A 21503-nucleotide genomic window follows, 5' to 3' on the forward strand; every position below is an offset into this window, starting at 1 on the left:
ATTTGATCTTGGGAATAGTATTTATACTACCCTGCGAGCAGAGTCTCCTTTTAACTTATTTATACAGGCACTGAAGCACTCTTAATAAACCTGTGATAAAGGTGAAGCATAGGTGCTGTAACAGTATTAGGTTTGCTCGCCTCGCAAAAATGCAACCAGGGTTCAATCCCCGCCAGGCTCGTATCGGTGTTGTATGTAATATTCCAAAGCCGACAATGAGGGACTGGATGGGATAATTCAATTCCAAGCAAGTTGGAACTAATTGCAAGGACTTGAAATTCCGTCCAGCCCGAAGCTTTGAAATGACTTCTCATACTCAATAATAATTTGGGAAGTTATTTGTTTAGGATTGAAAGACTTGAGGAACAGATAAGTCCCTAACTGAATTAATTTTGATCCAGTCCAAGGACTTGAACAAAATTAATTCAGTCCTTTCACAGGACTTTACCAGGTTTCAAGCAATGATGTTACCCAAAAAATAGCCCATTGATTGGCTGGTTTCCTCATGAATTATTAATTAGTATGAGAAGTAAAGTTTACAATATGAGTGGCCGTGTTGTATTGGTTATACACTTTGAATTCATATGCTAATTAGATAGAACCACTAGTGCTGTATCAGAACAGTATACATCCACTAACTGTTGGATCTAATTAGCATTTTCAGAGTAAAAATGTGTATCAGGATTACATGATATTCATGCGACCTGATTTCTGAAATTGGACCGGCTTGAATCCTCAAGTGTGTTTGTTGGTTCTCTCCTGTGCTTTGAGGGTCTTTCTCTAGGTTCCTTGGTTTTCCTCTCACCACAAATATCAACTGCCAAATTCATTCAATCCATTGGTGATAGCTTGTAATAGACCTCCTCGGCATAAGTGTAATGTTTTCTCATTTCAAACCATGTATATTCCCTTGAAAATAAGATTCTTTGTTTGAGTTGTATCAATAGTTCACGTGCCTTCTCATGTGCGGCCGAGTGCAAGCTCGCTTAACAAAGAAATGATACTCTAGGGAATGACACATGGTCTGAAATGGGAAAACATTGTGCCCGCGTCGAGGAGGGCTTTTGGGTCTTAGACCTGTAAGACTTTCCGTCCACCTCAGATTGGTAAATTTAAATGAATTTATAAATTCAAATGTAAAATAAAATTTTAAAAGGTGAAAATTGAATAGCACAAAATAGTGCAAAATCCTTTGTTTTTTATTTTGCATAAAGGGTTTGTTATATTCTGGGGAACTATAGTCCCTTAATAAACAGAAAACTGCTACCTATAGTCCCTTGAACTATCACTAGCTTAGAAGTCAACACGTTGAAAAACTGTACCAATGATTTTCTTCTTTTTTTTTCTTTTTTTTTTTTTTTTTTTTTTTTTTTTTTTTTTTTTTTGATTCCAGTATAGATCCCTTGCATGTAACGTCGAAGCAGCTTGATCTGGGGGACAAAACGAAAGAATTCCAATCTCCTGAGAATTGGAACCTATTGTTTTGTCCCCCAGATTGAGCTGCATATTCCAACGTACTGCAAGGGGTCAATTGGCACATGATTTGAATTTCTAACTTCATTATGAGAATAATTAAAACTAAAAAACACTTTCAAAATTTGCAGAATATTTCAAGCACTTTTTTAATTTTCTGAGACCCAGGCAACTCCAAACCTTAAGGACAAAAAAATAGCTACTACAGATGCCAAGAAAGAGCATGTTAAAATGAGAGCCCTGAAGGGGGATCCTTGAGGGGCTCTGATATTAGCAAAATTGTGAAGTTTGAAGCAACTAAGTACAAAAATCGTGAAAATAGGAATTTTCAAATATCAGAATTTCATATAAAAACATTTGTTGGAGGCATCTTTTGGCTACAGCAGAGGTTTTCTTACAAAATTAATGCTATTCAAAAATTATATCTTTAGTTTTAAACTTATTTTCTTCAAATTTCACAGTTTTACTTATTTTAATTTCCAGCTAAGATAATTATTTTCTGATTTCAAAATACCTGATCAAAGCTCATTGGTTATGGCAGGGTTTGGAGGAATTGAATTGCCTGGATTTTTTCACCGACAGGAGGCGAAATCCCAGAACTTCAGCAGTTCATTCATACTCATTTCAACTACAACCCTTACTAACATCATTTCTACATACATTCTATACCAGTTTCAGACACTGTCTTGATCCTCGACAGCAAGCTGTCTCATATTTGCGCAGTGTTTGTCATCATTAACTGGTAATATAATCTTACTTCTATCAATCCTCAAGAAAGACAGAGATAACAAGACTTTGGAGGAACAATATAAAGGCATGAAAAACATCTTAGGTAAAAAGAAATTTAAGTGAGAGTTTAAAACATGCACAGGACAACACATAAAGATAAGGAAAAATACAGTTAAAGGTTACAAATACGAGGAGGAAAGAAAGATAAGTTTTAACTTAATCCTTAGTCAAGATAAGTTCTTGTAATCACTTCGACAAAGTCGATCATATAAGGAAAAATAATCTATCACTTAAAAGTCATAAGAAAGAAAGAAGAATTAGTGTTCAGAAACAGCGTTTCATCATCGACTTGACAGTCTCAGACTTAAACTAATGAGATTAAAGGTTGACTCATCATGAAGTATAGGTCAAGCATGTGAAGAAAATTAGAGTACGACAAGAAGAACAACACAAGGAAAAGGATAACAAAGAGAAGAAGAACAAGAAGAAGAAGAAAAGACAAACGAATGAGTTGAATTTAGACAGGCGTTCCAAGTAAGCAGAGTAGAACTGAGACCTAGTTCCCAGTCTATATTTTCATATCGAGAATTTCACAGGAAGCCCAAAGGTCAGAGTTTGTTGTTCTTCTCACAAATGAAACTGGATTGCACATGTTAAAAAAGCTGCGACGACTGGAAAATTCCACGTCCACACTAAGACCTAGAAAAGTTAAAAAAAAAAAAAAGTAAATATTTCTCTTATGTAAAATTACAGTCGGAACATGACTGAATTATTCTTTCCTTTCCTTTCCTTTCCTTTCCTTTCCTTTCCTTTCCTTTCCTTTCCTTTTCTTTTCTTTTCTTTTCTCTTTTCCTTCTTTTTCTTCTTCTTTTTTTTATTTTGAAATAGACATTTAGACATTTCTATCGGAAAACAAAATGGCCTGCAGTTATATTTATAAAAGTTAAAAGGTTTTAAAGTTATTTAATTTCTCTAGAGGACTTCAAGGGATTTGAGTAGCAGAAATTAATTAAAAAAAGAAAACCTTCACTGTTCTATTTCACTATTTTAAAATCAAAAACGAGAAATCAAAGCTTGAATAGGTATAATGTGTAGGTCACCCATCCAAGTACTAACCCTCCTAACACGAGCTTGACTCAGTAGTATCTTGAACGAACCAGGCGATTTATCCACTTGACCACGATTCCAGGTAAATCAGCATAACAATAGCCATGAAAACAATGCACCGAAAAGACTAGACTTTTTAACATTATACTTTCAACCGATTCCGTGCGTGGCAGAGATGCAAGGGATTAGCCGATATGGTCTGGGGGCCGGCTGGTCTCTCCCCTGATGCTTCGGCTAGAACATTTTCTTGCGTAATTCGTACACCCAAGGGCAGAAGGATTTAATCGCCGTCAGGTCCGAAGTCCATACGACGCCTCAGCTCTGCGGATGTCTCGGGGGTATGGCAAAGTGGAATCGATTTTTTTAAATTTATTTTGGTGGGTTCCAATCCCACCTTGTGCACATAAAAATGCTTTTTTTTTTTTTTTTTTTTTTTTTTTTTTTTTTTTTTTTTGATCAATTTTTATTTAATTTAAATCTTCAATTATAAGGTAGTTTTTATATATAGTGTTGTTATTATTGTTACTATTATTATGATAATAATAATTATTATTTTATTATGATGATTATTATTATGATAATAATAGTTATAATATTATATTATATCGGTATGAATAGCTGGACTTGTGTTTTAAGCTATTAATTTATTTTACAAATATGTTTTCATCGACAAATAAGTAATTTGTATATATATTTGTTATTTTATATTCATAATCTCTTTTTTATTGTTTTATAATAATTATAGCAATATTCTTACCACATGTCAGTTTATAATTCAATAAAGGCTTTATATTTTTAATTATTAAAAAAATGATTATTATTATTATTATCATTATCATTATTATTATTACTATTATTATTATTATTATTATTATTATCATCATCAGTATCATTATTATTATTATTATTATCACCATTATCATCATTATCATTATTATCATCATTATTATTATTATATCGATCATTATAAAATTCCTAGCTTTATAAATCAATACTGAAGGTATTGTATCAGGGCTTAAGCACTATTAAATAAACAAGCAGGAGCAGGAGTGTTTAATTTTATCGGGTTTAAAACCACGAGGCACAGTCTGAACTAACACAACAGCTAGCACTATAAATGAACGTGGCAGCAGCTAACCAAAAAAGAACATGCGTAGTCATTAATTTCCGACACGTGACACGCAGCCCCAATATCAATCACTTTGATAATTTATGACATCGATTGACAACTTTCATGAAGACGATAGATCAGACCTTTGCTGCACTTTGGAAAGCAGCTCAATTTGGGGGCGGGGGGGAGTAATAGGTTCCAATTCTTTAGGAGATTGGAATTCTTATGTCTTGTCTCCCAGGTGAAGCTGCTTTGACGTCACATGCAAGGGCCTGGTCTATACACGAGATCTCTACAACACATGCCTACAAAGGAATCTTAAGTATATATGGCGTCTGGTTTAAAAATCAGACTGCGAGCAGTTCCACCATTCCTTCCCCAGCAAGGACGAGTGCTTTAAGATTCCTGTAATCTCCGCGCGAGTCGACTACCATCCCGAAACACTCGTCTTTACTGAGTCTGTAGGGAAAAGTGGGACTGTTCGCAGTCTAGTTTGTAACACCTAGTGTACTCTGTGTGATCATATAGATCACAGTGCTCTTACCGTACGAAAAGCTTTACTTGTACTATCATTGTTATCGCCACATTCTTTTGAAGCACACTGTTTGTTCCTCTCAAGCATCATTTCAAACTCGCGACTGTCCATACTAAATTCCCCGCACGTTGTGAAGTTAGTAGGTGGAGGAGGTAGACTTGCATGGGATTCATTCAATATTAGGGACATCCCTTCGATATTGTGTAGCAACTGATGACAGTGCAAGAACCAGTATCCTGAGGGAATTGCAAGGAATATTGAGTAAATAAATCATAACAAACTGAGAATATGAAGAAAAGGTTTAAAGTAAAATACGAAGTCAACTATATTTTTTCAAGAAATAAAGCATGAGTGTATATGTTGTTTGATAAGAGACTGATAATGATGACAATAATGGAAATGACGCCTTTTGATGAATGATAATAACTATGGCTGTAAAAACAAGAGTCCCTCCAAATTGAAGAAACTTGAATTAAACCATTTTTGGTGTTTGATAGTAAGAGAAGGATGATGATGAAAATGAAGTTTGCAAAATTAAGAAAATGGTATAAAAAATTGCCAAACTTAGAACCTGGCTGGCAGAGAATACTATATAAATTTTAGATACTGGCACAAAAATATGACACCTTTAGTAATGGGTTGGTAAAAAATAATTGCCAAAGAAGAAAGTTAACTCTAACAAATGAATAGCCCTTTTAGATAGTATTAACCTTACTCTCACAAATGAATTCTTCTTCAGACAGTATTAACCTACGTTATCCTACCAAGCTCAACGAATTGTCCTTCTAGATGGTACTAACCTGTGCCATCATACCAGTTGAAAGGACAAAGCTTACTCTCACAAATTAATTGGCCTTCTAGATGCTATTAACCTGAGTTATTCTATCTGAACACGGCCGGATCTTTCACCGACAGCAATTGCAAACTTTATAAACTGATAATAAAAATTCCAACTTTACAACTGGCAAAAAATCGCTAACTTTAAAAACTTTGGAAAAGCTTTGGAAATAACTAATGAATCAAAGCGTTGACATTCAGACTTGCTTTAGTCAGGTTACCTGGATTATCACTCTTGAACCTTATCACCACGTATCCAGAAGCAGGGACATTTACAGTATCTTTTATTGGAGGGTTGTCGAAGTTCAAACCTGTGGGTTGTCCTTCTGCCCATCTTTGTTTACTGCAGGCTTCATTTTCACAAATCAAATCTGGATTTTGTTTTTCGATCCTTCCAGTTTTAGAATTGGCGATTGGAAATCCTATTTTGAGCACCTAGATGAATATCAGAAAAGATTGTAAAAGTTATTTCAAGATTTCTTAAATTTTATTGAAATCGATATATACATTTTTAAAATGATTTTCTTAAATATTTATTTATTTATTTTCATCGAGAACATTTAATGTCGTTCTACTATAACCGTTAACTCTCGAGTTAATTTAATATTCATTTGTGTGAATTTTTTTCTCTTTCATCATTTCATCTCCTTGAATATATAGCTTTCATAGATTTTCAATACCTGTAACTCGAGTTCTATTGTTTTCGATTCGCAATCTGATTGGTTGACAAACCCGATTGTTCACGGTCTTTCCTCGTCTATTTGCATTTATAGCAGACTTAGAGTAAACAGTACAACTGAGAGGACTTACGGTACTTGAAAGCCTTCACCGTATAGACCAAATTCAAAACTCGCACCGATGTGAGGCTTAAGTTGTAAACAAAGGGATCTGGCGTGACTCAAAGTAATCTGGCGTGATTCAAAAGTCACGAATCACGCCAGATTCCTTTGTTCACAACTTAAGCCTCACATCGGTGCGAGTTTTGAATTTGGTCTATACACCGGATCGAAATATGCCGACCAATTTAGATAACTATTGTTCTGCACTGACTAGAGACTGACTCGCCTCGTGCTCACGTGGAAACGTAAGACCGTTTTCCCATTTTGACCAGCTATTCAAATTTCGATATTTCGATTCGGTGTATAACTGGAATTTTACGGCAATAGTCCCCTTCACAGTTCCCTGCGCCATCTTGAAAGGTAACCGTGCCTGTGCATCGAAGCGAGATGAACGGTGAGTTTGCAATGATAGAGACCTTTTTTAACACCTTGGACAATTATTCACATGCCTCTATCATTGCAATTTTTTCGTTCGTTTCGCTTCGATGCAAAGGCACGGTTACCTTTCAAGATGGCGCAGGGAACTGTGAAGGAGACCATTAAGCTCCTTACCTGAAAGCTGTGTCCGTGTATATGAACTGGATGATGCATAGTCGTGATATCATTGATCGTTCCATTCTTTTCCGTCAATGCCAAAGAATTCGAAGACAGTACCATCTGTATAGTCCTATTGGGTGGTAGATCGATCACGTGCGTACATAAGCAGCCTTTATCATTACAATCAACTGCACATGGTTGGTTTCCCCAGGTACTAGACTCTTGAAACAATGGCGCTCTTGGCATAACATTTCTAAGTTTATTAATTGAACTCCCAATGGGAAACCCGGAGTTTAAAAATATTTCAAAAATTTGGTTATTGGGTGTATTAAGATTGACTTCATCTTCGAATAGATTCGTGTCGAGCCTCAGGTCAGAAATGGGAATGCATTGACGATTAGGATGCCATTCTTTATGATAATTTGTCCAAGGGCAGTTTAGTACATGGCAAGGCTTGCTTTCTGTACAGTTTATAGGACTCGTCTCGGGTTCTCCACCATTTGCTCCTTCGTACTGTAGAATAGCCAGAGTCTCTTCATTTTTTCCATCAGGCTCAGGATGTTTGCCGAGTCCAGTTCTCACCACCTTTGCTCGAATCCAATACTTTTTAACGCTTTGGTTTGCAGTAAACTCCACGACGAATCTTTCGCCCATGAAGCCAAGAAGGGATTCGACTCGAACAGGTTTTACCGGGTATCCATCAGTCTCTACCACTGTGAACTCATGTTCATCGATGGAAAACCTATGGAATTCAATCAGAAGTTACATGTAATATCAGAATCTTAGAGTGGTTTTTATGTGAGTGGGAAACGACTCGGGAAATTCATGGCCCTACATTCGCCGTACCGTATCGTACCGTACCGTAACCGTAACTACGCGCTCTGATTAGATGAATTACCCAGTAGAAGACAACGGGAAGCCATTTCAGGTTCCTTTTAGTGGTCATTTTTGACATTTCTGACGAGCAAAGTTTACCCGCAGGGAAAGTGCTTCTCTTTTCATCAGTTCTAAAAGCAATATGGATATAATGAACCTGCGCAGTCAAGAACAGTTAAGCTACGGACATACGGTGCAACAATGCGCGCAATGCTGCATGGAATTGATGTTGCAAGCCATGATACACGACGCAATTTGTTGCACGCAACGTTGCTGAAGTAGAAAACTATCCTATTTTAGCAACACTGCCTGCAATGTTGCGAGCAATGTTGCACCAGGTGTCGGTGCTTTTATTGGAAGGATGGTACAATTGTAATATTTTACCCACCTATAATTATATTCCAGACTAGAAAATATTAGATGAATCCGATATTTCTGTCCAGATTTGACATTAAAAACACTGAGTGGTGACGTGTTGTTACCATGTCGTCCTCGTCCATTGATAAGACCAGACCAGTAGCGTAACGCAGACGTTTCTGTCCCATCAAATATGTAACCTATGAAAAAGCATTCGAAAGATAACGAGGAATGTCTGACAGTCCAATTGCGCGAAAAGAATCGTTGGCCAATGTTAACAGAATCCAAGTTAAAATGATAGCCTAAAACAACCTCTGGGCTGATCTAAGACAGGGCACGGCTAACTCACAGATCAAACCCTGAAACAACCTCTGGGCTGATCTAGGTCAGGGCATGGCTAACTCACAGATCAAGTTAGAATTTAGCTGTCCATGTTGGTGATAGGTGAAGGTTCCCAAGTACCGTGCGCCACTCAGTCTCAGTCGTGCTTCCCAACTGATTCTGTTGACACTAGAGAAAAACGTTTGCGCATGCGTGCACTTCAGCCCGTTTTCTAAGAATTTTGAAGAAATTGAGCGAGAAAATAAATGTTTGTTTTCTCCAAGTATACAAAAAAGTTCAAGAGTATACTTTTGTCAAACCAAGATACTGTATTAACAAACACAATATGAAAGAATTAGCCTTAAGTTTCAAGCATGGACACTAAGTTTTGGCATTTTGTGAAGTCCAATTTATCAGGAATGTTTGAAAGTCAAATTTACTTATGTTTTGACTAATTCGCATACGGATTCAGAGCATGCGCAGACGTTTTTCACTCGTGTTGATTCTGTTATTTTCGGTTGATTGGTTTTTGACGCATGCGCATAGCACAAGATTAATATGGAATATCTCACTTCTTGTGACAGGATCATCCATTATATCTCCAATGCCTCCCTTTGGTAAAAAAAAAGGACTTCTTAACAAGATTTCCTTTGCAGGCATTGAGTACCAATCATTGATCATCAGCGTCATGTACTGAATGGAAGGTTTAGACCTGAAAAGGAAAAAAGAAAAGGCCTTAAAGTGCTACTCTGACGAAAATCGCTCAAACTTGGATTCAGCTGAAACTTCCTAAGAACACTCTTAAAGGTCCAATAATCACTGTATGAAGTGTTTTCTCGATATTCAGGACGAAAGTATGATATTTTTACGATCATTTTTTGGAGTATGTGACGTCATAAACATAAAAAATTAAGAAAAGAAGATAAAAGGCATTTTTTCCGGTAACAGCAATAAAGCGGCTGGCCGCCATTTTTGATTATCGCTGGAGGCGATTATCGTGTGATAGTATGAGTTTCTCGACCAATCAGCGCGCGAGATTTTCACCTGTGTATTTTTACTATTTTAGATTAGCTGACTGTCGGTGGAAGGTAACTTTGAATTGAAAACCTACCTATGAACTATCAAAGGCCCAAATAATCCATCTGCTCTCTGCCCTTCAAAATGTGAATGATACCAATGGGTTCCTGCTGGGGTTGCTATAAATCTGTACTGGAAGCTTTCCTGTAGAAACATCAGTTGAAATGTAGATTGAGGCCGCGGAAGATTAATTCTTACCACGAAGAAACGCCACGCACTATAATCATCTTCGAAGACAAAAGTGCTTGTAGGAGACCGTAATATCATTTATCATATAAACATTAGTGTGTGTTACTGGAAAATACGTCACTCGTATTTTTTATACGAACATCCGGGGACCCCAGTAACATATTTTCAATATCTCATTAGTGAAGATATCGATGAAGTCCTTTCCAATGTTTTCAACAAGTTTTAGTTTGTGATGTATAATTAAAAAAATTATAGAATAACTGTTATGAATGTCGCGTTCCGATTGGTTTGGAGAGCGTGCTTTATGAGAGCACATTGCACGCGCGCGCACTTTCCGTTGCGTCATTCCTATCTATTATTGCAATTTGTATTTTATAAAATAAAATAAAATAAAAAACTTGCTTGCTGTGCTGTGTGCAGTCATAAAGCACTTGGGGATTGGCAGAACACTCGAGAAGTGTCCAGAAGCACTCCGCTACGCGTCGTGCTTCTCCTAACACTTCTCTCGTGTTCTGCCAACCCCCGCGTGCTTTATATGACAGCACACAGCACGCGCGCGCGTTTTCTATTTCTTCATTACATGTTGGCTTGAAGATACGAAGTTTATCTCCTCATGTTGAAAAATATTTCACTCGTTCGCTGCGCTTATTCCTTTTCAATTTTTAACAGAAAAAAATAATGAAATTTTCTTAGGAGATGATTTTACGAATAACTACTCTTTTTCAAAGCAAATGGCATCAAGATTTTTCTCAGGTGTTGTTAGACAGTTTAATTACTAAGATTGCTTTACCTTAGGACGCACTGGACACTGAGAAATATAAGCTGTCCCATCCATCCATGGATTGTTTTTCATATGCATACCATGAAAATGAATTGTAAGACTTGGTTCCTGCATTTCATTCACTACGTTCACAGCGACCTAGAACAGGTAATGTAAGAAATATCTTATTTTTGGCATCCAATATTTTTGTTTTATTTATTTTTCTACTTAAGTATTTAACCTTGAATTTTGAAGCTTGCATCAGTATTTAGAGACTCTAAAAAGGTTATCCTGAAGGTTTTGTTGCAAGTTGCACGTTGCACGCTGCACGCTGCACGCTGCACGTGGCACGTTACACGATGCACGATGCACGATGCACGATGCACGATGCACGATGCACGTTGCACGTTGCACGCGCCCATTGTACATCTTTGGCTTGATTAGCAGCAAACAACAAAACCTTCAGCAACCTTTTTTGGAATATAGCTGTATGTAAACATTCGGTTAATCATCGACTGGCAGACAACAATTAGCAGTCTATATACCTGTGCTCCTTCCATGACTTCAATGGCTGGACCTGGGAACTGGTCGTTGACTGTGATGATGGTCCTTGTATGGCCGTCTGCTGTATGTACTTCACTGACTGGGACAGACACATCGGGGACATATCTGAAGGAAAAAAGACATCGGAATTCCAAAATCCTTTCAGATTCAAAACTATAGAACATAGAAGCTGAGACCGCAATGGTACATGGGAAGTATGTTAATTAGACGTATCTAGTGATGCAACTCGAGGCCGTTTTCATGATGACATCATTTTACTACCACTACTGGTTTAGGCCCCGTCCACAATATCCGGAAATATTTGTATCCGCAAATTTTTTTTTCTTTTTCTTTTTTCTTTTTCATTTTTTTTTTTTTTTTTTTTTTTTTTTGCGGATACGAAAACGTTTGCATCCACACGCAGCGTATTCGAATCGTTTTCGAATCGTTTTCACTGTCCACACGCATCCGGAAATTTCTTCATCCTCTCTGATGCACGCTAGTGCACAGTCCCTTTGATGGATAGCTTTTCTTATTGAGCATGCGCAAAATCGTGTTTACGCCAGCGTATTCGAAAATTTGCGGATACGGCCGTCCACACGTATCCGTATTCGGAGCGTATTCGAAAGTTTCCACTCTGGAGACCGTTTTCGAAAATTTCCGGATACGGATACAAAAATTTCCGGCTACGTGTGGACGGGGCCTTAGTTAAATATTATTCTACGAGGAAGAAAAATTATTCTGACGGGGCAAAAAGTATTTCGGTTAGAACAACCGTGCTGGTGGCTACGAAAATAACTTGCATGCTTCTTTCTCCTTCTTTCGCGCAGTCGTTTATAATGTAAGATATATATTCTCGAGCAGTACTTGATTACTACTTTAAAACATCATTAATAATTCAGGATGAAAACACAATAGAGATCACGACCGTGACGAGTTTTATAATTCTGATACAGAATCGTGTTCATTTGCATAAACTTTAAGATGGATTTTCTTGGGCAGATTCACTTTTATCTTGAAAATTTTAGCGAAACACAAATGAACTAACCTAGACGTTTGTTAAGCAATATACAATATTCGTGTCTGTGTTGTATATACGATATACAAACTCTCGCTACGCCTTTCTTTATATACCTGATACAACACGGCCACTCATACTGTATATATTACATTGCAGCATCAACATATTGGAAGTATAAACCTTCATAACTTAAAGACGCAACGTTCAAATGAAGATAGATTTCTCCATTTAAATAATCACATTATGTAGAAAATCAAGTATCGTATCAGAGGTTACGTGCACTTTAAGCTACTGTGTGTTGTATAATGAGTTAAAGGCTCTAAGCTTTCGTAGCGTCGTCAACAGAGGAATACTCTTTTGTTATCTAAGTGTTTCAGTCTCTAAGGCCGCGGTCACACTGGAGCTTAAATGCTGGCTAAATAAATAACACTTGTTTGTTTAACCTGTTCTATACAGAAATGCATGTGTGACCGACCTTTACCTCGATTATGAGATTTCATGTAATCCGAGGCGAAAACAAATAAAACTACAAAAGTTCCGAAGCTTAAGTTAAGACTAGTTCTTAGGAGGTTAGAAACGAGCTAAGTAAACGCTTTAATGAAGGAATAACATCTTGGCCAATGAGCGAAGAGTAGTTTGTTCATCTGATCATTACTCACTTCGGCACTTTCCCGCGTTTTTTACCTGAAGCTTAAAAGTTATCATGGCTACACGCTTGCTAACCGGTACAGCTTGTCTGAATCGTGTATTCTCTCGCTCTAGCTCGGGACCGACTAGAGCAACAAGCTCTTCGAAAGTATTTTTTGTCATACGGAAATGTTCTTTCCAGTACATGGTTTGGGAGGCGTTGTTAAGCTGTACTTCGAACCAGCCAATCTGTGGCCGAGGTAAAGTCCAAAATCGCCTCTCATGGCGTCTAGTTAAATTTTGATAACACAGTTGCAGAAATACGAATGCTGCTGTGTTCTGCAATAAACGCTGCCTACGATAAGCAAAATGTTGCTGTAGTACTTGAAATATTCGCCTTCTTGTTTGACGTCTACGCAAACTTTGGTTTTCACGTGAAGTTACAATCGTACGCCAGATAAACAACAAAAGATAAATGTTCATGTCGGGAGCATGAACTGAAATAACCTTAGGTGATTCGCAAAGGTTTATGTTTATTTAACCTATAATAAGACAAGCCATTTATCTAATGTGACCACTTTGTTCTTAATACCGTCTTAAGATTGTTAAGATCATAATCAAAAGAAACCCATCTCAAGCCTATTCAGTGGCCCCAGTGTGACCGCGGCCTAAGTGATGTCGTTGAAGAACCTCAGTCCTTTAACTCAGTATACAACACACAGAAGCTTAAGGCCTCATTTGAACCAAGTTTATTTTACCTACAATGCTACTGAAAAGCAACTTTAGCCGTTTATTTCATTGAAGTATTCTTTCAGCTGATGGCACTGGTCATGGTATACTGTCCAAAGCTCAGTACTGACTTTAGTGACCATCAATCAGGACACGAGTGTCTTTTATGGCTGAGTTCAATCGGTTGTTGTATGAAGTATGAACAAAGAATCAATAATAAATCATATCAATGATTCAAATATTGTTGCTCAACATTGAATAACTTATTATTATTTTATAGTATAAAATAATGCAGATATTTCAGTCAAGCGTTTACAAGCCTTATTACTATTCTCCATAACAACATGAAATAGAAAAGCATTGAATAATTTGGTACTTTATTTAAAGCAAGTCAGGAGGAAAGTTGAACACTGCGTCATAAATAAAAGCTAAAGCCGGTCGTAAGTATTTTACTAACGTAAAATACTTATTGCTGTCAGTTTACCTGTTAAATGTCGTTGGTAAAAGTGATAGACTGCCATTTCTTGAAATACGTACAGGGTATGAAGCTTGTCCACCGGATGGATTGTTTGCAGTAAACATCATAGTACGCGTCTCTCGAACAACGAATTTATAGACACACACTTTGTTCGTACAAATTTCAGCATAAACTTCATTTCTTTCAATGTTTAACGCCAAAATAATGTATATTAAGATTGCCTGCCGATTCATGATCTTCGCCGTCTCAAACCGTTCTGGCTTATGCACTTGACAGCCCAGTCATTTCGAATTCACTCACGTGTAGTGAAAATGCAGTGACGTAGCTCTGGGCAAGAGAGTTCGTCTTATGCCCTCTTGCTCTGGGCTGATCTAAGTCAGGGCATGGCTATCTTACAGATCGAACCCTGAAACAACCTCTGGGCTGATCTAAGTCAGTGCACGACTAACTCACAGATCAAACTCTGAAACAATCTCTGGGCTGATCTAAGTCAGGGCATAGCTAACTCACAGATAGAACCCTGAAACAACCTCTGGGCTGATCTAAGTCAGGGCATGGCTAACTCACAAATAGAACCCTGAAACAAACTCTAGGCTGATCTAAGTCAGGGCACGACTAACTCACAGATCAAACTCTGAAACAAACCTCTGGGCTGATCTAAGTCAGGGCATGGCTAACTCACAGATAAAACTCTGAAACAACCTCTGGGCTGATCTAAGTCAGGGCACGACTAACTCACAAATAGAACCCTGAAACAACCTCTAGGCTGATCTAAGTCAGGGCACGACTAACTCACAGATCAAACTCTGAAACAAACCTCTGGGCTGATCAAAGTCAGGGCATGGCTAACTCACAGATTGAACCCCGCCTTAAGCATATGAATGTTCGTACGGACACGTGACGACGGATGGATAAATGTTTCAATTTTTACATATATACCGTAAAGTTTCGGCGATTTACTTTAGCCAGGACCAAGATATCGTATATTGATTTAAAAAAAGATAAAAGGAAAAATATTATAAAGTAGATTTATTTGGAGGGATTCTAATAGTGCAAAATCTCGTACTCAGAGCCTGCGTTTCTTCTGGCCTGCGGCGAAGAACGTTCGTCGCAGGCCAGAAGAAACGGAGGCTCTGGGTATGAGATTGAAAAGGGCAAATTCAAATATAGACTCTTCCACAGTCTCTCGCTCGACTATTCCGTCTCCACGCTTAGAGACTGTAACGGTACAATGACCGAAAGGACTTATGGGTTCCGAAAACTTGGACCCAGCGTGCTTTGGGAACCAAAATACTCGTCCACAGTCTCTCTCGTTTTCGCCGCCATCTTGAAAATATTGAAACGAGAGAGGGAGGGAGCGTTGCGTGACGACCGACACTAAAAACGGATGCGAGGGAGACTAAAGATAGTGCTCTTCACAAACAATTCGGAACTATGAAATTTTTATTTGATAAAATTCTCAACTAATTAAGGAAAATGTTGGTAAATTCTAAATTTTTGCTTTCTTTAAAAAAACAACTGTTTATTTTTTATTTCTTTTGCGATAATTTTTTAATTGTAAACATCTTCCTTTTAAGAAAATCTTACACCTTGAACTGCAAAAATATAGCTAAAAAAATAAATAAATTACCCTCAACTGTATTAGTTTGTATGTTTAAAATATTCTATTTATTTCAGCAGCGTTTTTGAGTTAAAAAATCTAATTTTTTTATCGAAAAGTTTAAATAAAAATAAGGTAATCTCTAAGAGTGAAATCACGATCTTAATAAAACCATCTTCCAACAACCCGCCTAAATACTGTCAACAATTTAAGAACGTCATCATCAACTGTAGCTCTGAACTAACGATCGTTCCTCCCATGTGAAAATCTTGAAACATTTTGAAGTTCATTCTGAAGAGTTTCCCTAGAAAAAGGGTTTGAAATATGAAGAATTTATGCTTCATAGTTGTTCTTGTTGGTGTTGTTTGGCATTCTTTTACGCTTGGATTCCCTCATGGTGGCTATAAATCACCAGTTAAACGTTCTGACTACTCAATGTACGACAACCAGTTCTGTAAGTAAATATGATAACTCATTAGGGATCGACCTAGAAACAATTCCTAAACTAACACTTCCATAAAGCACTGTCAATTCAATTTATACATTTTTTTGTGTCAAACTTGCATGCAATAAAAAGCTGAAATATTTTTTCTTCAAAACAAAGTTAGCGAAATTTAAAGTTAGTTAGCGTTTTGTCTTGTGTACTGATTTGATAAGTTTCCAACTCCTTTTTTTATTAAAGATGAATTTCAAAGATAAATTTGGGGTTAAGAATAGTACTTAGTTACTCAAAGTGGCTCAATGGGAATTTACTTTTTGACCGTTAAAAACACAAAAATGAGGCGGAATGTTGAACCAATTGTCAATTTAGTTAAGCAGTCAATAAGTAGGTCAAAAATTAAATGGCGGGGGGAATGTGATTAACAAAACGCTTCAAAACCCACGTATATTCTTCTGGTTTCTTTTATAAACTGGTTCGGTAATTGAAATCCAAAAGTGTTTAATAAAATTACTAGATTATCAATAAATTTGGACATATGAATCTATGAAGAAACGATCGTTAGTGATGGTCATCAAGTGGTGTAATGTCAAAACCATTGAGAAATGACAAAATGATGATTGACTTGTAAGACTGTACACAGGTAACCCAAACTCATCTGTTTGGGGATGGGCACAATGTTTTCACGAAAGCTTTAAAAAATCGGAAGAAAAAAATTGCTGATTTTTGTTGAAGATTTCTTAATAACATTTTTCCAAAAATCATCCTGTGGAATGTATAAGAATTGTTTCGATAGGATACTTCCAAAAACCAATCTTACTTGCTGTGGAACTTTAACCATATGATATATAAAAAAATAATTTTTTTCAAGTTTCTGTGGGAGATACACCGCTGGACAACGAGGTGACAGACTGCGCAGTTGTAAGGCATCAGTACGCGAGAGGTTACATCAGACTTAGGGAGTATCTTGAAAGGATGCAAGGTTGTGGTACAGCTGGTAAGTATGCATATATGTCTTGCCTTGCCTTGCCTTGCCTTGCCTTGCCTTGCCTTGCCTTGCCTTGCCTTACTCAAAAGAGTTCTCCATTACTACTTTAACCTTACAGGAAAACGAAAGAATATCGCAGGAATAGCTGCAGCGACACAAGATGCCACGACCTTGACGTCAGATGGTTTTCGTATTCCCACAAACAACGTAGTTCACGTTGCTCCGTTCAAGCCAAGACCAATTGGACAACGTAAGTACAACTGCTCAGCGGTTGAACCTATGCGCGTGCGCAGAATTTAAACTAGCTCTCCGATAAGTGATTTGGATGGAAACAATACAAATCTTCATCAAACAACGATATGTATTACAACATTATTAGAGGTAATAGTTCGTCCAGCTCCTCTCGTCTAAATCTAGGAGAGAGGATTACAGATATTAATATTCATTATTATATTACGAATCTATAATTTCAGTTATAGATAATATCGGCAACAAACAAGCACAAGTAAAAGCATACAATGGCCAAGGTATGTCAAAAAATAAAGAAACATGTTTGCGATAAACGTTTTGCTATTTTCCTTGAGAGAAACGATTGAGAATCTGGGTGATAATCTACCACTCCGAGATTTGGAAAATCATTTGGAAAATCATACATCAATTCACAAAATCCCACCCCTTACCCCCCCCCCCCCTCCTCCCCACCCCACCCCCCTCCACTCTCTCCCGTGCCACGTTCCCCTAGTCTCTCCCCTGATGCTTCAGCTAGAACATTTTGGCCTTTTGCATTTGCATTTTGCATTGCTGTCAAGTCCAAAGTTCATGCGGTCGACGCCTCAAGTTCTGCGAATGTCCGTCTCGGGAGCATGGCACGTGGGGCACGAATTACTTACAGAATTTCTGTCGGTTGACGTAGGTTCGAATCGCATCGTATCCAGATAAAATTTCAGTTTACTGACAATAGCTCATACACGCTTAGATTTTACTCATGTTGATAATGCATTTTAAATACTTTGATAAAATAAGAACTGGTTTTCTTTAATCTTAAATCCATTCAGTAAAAAATCTTCAAGAAGAGATGCCATTCCAACGACACGCCATCCAAAGATCCCGTCAAAACCGCCCAAGTTTTAACAACCTCGACTTTCTTTCGCGAACCAATGGCGCTCTGTCGTACAAGAAGAACTCCGCTGCTCAAAGTACTGTACTTCCGGTCGCACGTAAATTTATATCGCGTAAGAATCTAAATACCAATCCACTCCAAGCTTTTAAAACGCTAAACGACGCAAAGCACAGAAAACAATATTACATGAGTCCTGATCCACAGAGGTACTACTCTATGCAAACCGCTGAAACAAAGCATGCGTACAAAGGTCCTATTGCTGTCGGTCAGCCTCTACTGAGACCCAGTCCTCTAGCATTCAACCACCAGGCTTCTACCGGAAGTAAAATAAGAATACCACAGGCAGACCAACCGGTGAATCCAGATCTTAATATGGATAAGGCTCAACGGCAGAAGCAGCAAATGAACGCGCAGGCCGGTAATAGACACGATGCTGTACCGGTTAAACCGGATTGGCAGGTGGGAGATGAACGTGTTCAGGATGATCTTGAGGGACAAGATGGTGTGAAAGACGAAGCTACGGAGATCGGGAGTCTAAAGTCGGACCCAATCCCCTCGGATGCTGCGTTTACGGAGAACCCGAAGTTAGACGGAGAAGACCAAGAATCTGAGCAGAAAATGGACAACAGCAAAGAAGCGGAACAACCACAAGAAAAAATGAAGAACGATGTGAGCAGCAATCAACCGCAGAAGCCTACGATTGATGATTTAGAACCGGCTGAGAAAAATAAAAATATTGACTCAAGTTCCCATAGCATAGGTGTCCATAACGATGCTGAAGACAACGCTAAGGAAACCAATGAACAAAGTGAATCAAACAAACTCGACGAGTTCCTGAAGCCTAACACTTACACCAATGACGAGAGAAAAGGGGAAAACGGTGCACAGTCGTCAAATGAAAAACAAGAAACGAACGCCTTTTCCAAAGAGGAGGAAAAGGCCAGTAATTCGGACGGGAATCATTCTGATGATAAAGGCGGTATTGCTATTAATCTAGACGTCCTGAAGGACAAAATCTCAAGCAGTAAAGACATAGGTTTCCTCAAGCGCATGCTGACACTTATCAAGAAGATTACGCATCATAAAGATTTCAACAAACTAGCTGGAGCTCAAAAGAACGCCATTGTGCAAGCTGGAAAAGCCGTGAATAGTGTGGTAAGGAAAGGATCGAATACCGAACGTTCGTTTATACAGCCAAGACCTGCGAACACAAGCCCGAACACAGGTTACAACAGAGGTGGTACACAGTACGTTAATTCGTACATAAGCGAGCACCCACCACGTTGGAAGGTTGGAGATCGCACGCTGACTGGGTCTGCAAAAGCGCAGTTCTATAGTGGAAGACAGCATGAGATCAGCAAGAAGTTCCAGATTGAGAGAAACCCTTACTATCAACAGCAGCCCAGGGTTTCCTACACTCCACCCTATTTTAGTCTTCAGAGACTTAACTATGGGATTTATAATGGTAATGTTCCTTGAACAACGATTGAATATGGTCAAGACCGCTGAGTAAAGCCACTGGGTGTAAACCGCTGGGCAAAACCACTGGGGTAAACCGCTGAACGAAAAACTGACACATTTTAAAAGTTGGTAACGACTTAGATCATAGGCGAATGTTATTGATAAAAATGAAGACAACGATGTTAAAAAATGAAGACTAGAAAGTACATTTTTAAGTTCATGATCGCATTCTATGTTAATTAATTATCCCTGTGATCCTTGACTACAGACTCATCTGTCAGGTTTATGGCCTCGTTTAAGAGCAACATAAAAATCAACTGTAATGTAAAGAATGTGAAAGTTGAACATTTGTACAAGTTTAGCATGTTTAGGAGCTAAACATTTGCTTTTAAACATTAACTGCAATGTAAAGAATGTACAAGTTGAACATTGTACAAACTTAGCCTTGTTTAGGAGCTTAATCAAGAATGTGCAAGTTGAATAATATTGATGTTTTGAAATCTCACATGTACTTTTAAATGGTATCTCTGAATAGCTGACTTTTAAATGAGGCTAAAACTGTGCAAATGAGTCTGTGGTCTTCAAAAACAGCGGTATACATTAAATGGGAATGAAGGCCATTATTTTTTAGTATTTAAAGAAATGAGACGAAATGAGACGTACTCATCTTTGAATGACCTAGAAGCTTAAGTAAATTTTTTGAAAGAGTGTTGAATGAAATAAGTTAAATAGAGACAGTAGCGCTACTTAGCCATGTTGTCAAACTTTTTCAGGCTCAGGTCAAACGTCGAACGGCTTCATATGAGCCGAACCAATTGCAAATTGAAACAATGGATAGCAAGGCGGTCTTCTATGATGTCTATGATGTCATTAGGTTCGGCTCATGTGAAGTTCGACGTTTGACCTGACTCTCGATCTTCAAATTTTGAGCTTTTAGTTCTAGCATCTAAACCTTATAGTAACGAAAGCTTTAACTACAAGATGTTTAATTAAGCTGATCTCGCAAATTCCCATGTGCGAGCAAGCGAAAAATGGCGTAGTGACGTCATAAGAAATGGCGGATATCGTTTCGATCGTTCGTTGTACATTGTATCATTGTATCAAAAAAAAAAAAGATTACCAATAGTTTAATAGTTTTGATATTCGAGTTGATTAACTTAAAATAAATTTATAGCAATAAAGACAATAAAGACAAAAATTTCAATTCGTAACTTGCATTTTTGAATAAAAAGAAAATGTCTCGAAGCGCATGGATCGGACTTATAATTAACGACGGCAAAATATTATATATATATATATATATCTCAAACTCATGAATAATTAATGAGGAAAACACAACAGAAATCACGACCGTGAAGAGTGTTGTAAATCTGATACAAAACTGTGTTCATTTGCATAAACTTTAAGTTGGATTTTCTTGGCCAAATTCACTTTAATTTTGAAAATTTTAGTGAAACACAAAGGAACTAACATAGACGTTTGATAAGTCATATACAGTATTCGTGTCCGTGTTGTATCAGATATACAATCACTCGGCCACGCCTCGTGGTTGTATATCTGATACAACACGGCCACTCATACTGTATATATTACATATATGTACAAAATGAAAAGGTCTAATGAATTATGTAAGTTTTTAACCCAAATGGGCTCCCTGTGGTATTATCGGATGATGTCATCTGACAGTCCTTCTAAAAATCATTTTCTGCCCGTTTTGCTCAGGTTTTTTTAAATGCTTTACCTTAAATT

At 37.6% G+C, this 21503-nt stretch overlaps 2 protein-coding genes across 2 annotated transcripts; one reads left to right on the plus strand and one right to left on the minus strand.

Annotated features, from left to right (window-relative positions):
- Positions 1-1328: 1328 nt before the first annotated feature.
- LOC116307137 (uncharacterized) lies at positions 1329-14392 on the minus strand. Its single transcript, XM_031717294.2, has 10 exons — positions 14153-14392; positions 11294-11417; positions 10779-10907; positions 9834-9943; positions 9295-9434; positions 8433-8601; positions 7184-7910; positions 6014-6227; positions 4965-5191; positions 1329-2901 (listed from the first exon to the last, which is right to left on the minus strand). The coding sequence occupies exons 1-10, from the start codon at positions 14377-14379 to the stop codon at positions 2830-2832; spliced, it is 2139 nt and encodes a 712-aa protein (XP_031573154.2). The 5' UTR covers positions 14380-14392; the 3' UTR covers positions 1329-2829.
- Positions 14393-15962: 1570 nt separating this feature from the next.
- On the plus strand, positions 15963-20957 carry LOC116307178 (uncharacterized). Its single transcript, XM_031717331.2, has 5 exons — positions 15963-16200; positions 17057-17182; positions 17292-17423; positions 17647-17700; positions 18229-20957. The coding sequence occupies exons 1-5, from the start codon at positions 16071-16073 to the stop codon at positions 19770-19772; spliced, it is 1986 nt and encodes a 661-aa protein (XP_031573191.1). The 5' UTR covers positions 15963-16070; the 3' UTR covers positions 19773-20957.
- Positions 20958-21503: the final 546 nt, after the last annotated feature.

This window comes from Actinia tenebrosa, unplaced genomic scaffold (assembly GCF_029948245.1).
Source record: "Actinia tenebrosa isolate PJP-AT-01 unplaced genomic scaffold, QUT_ActTen_1.0 PGA_scaffold7__59_contigs__length_16204524, whole genome shotgun sequence".
Classification (NCBI taxonomy): Eukaryota; Metazoa; Cnidaria; class Anthozoa; order Actiniaria; family Actiniidae; genus Actinia; species Actinia tenebrosa.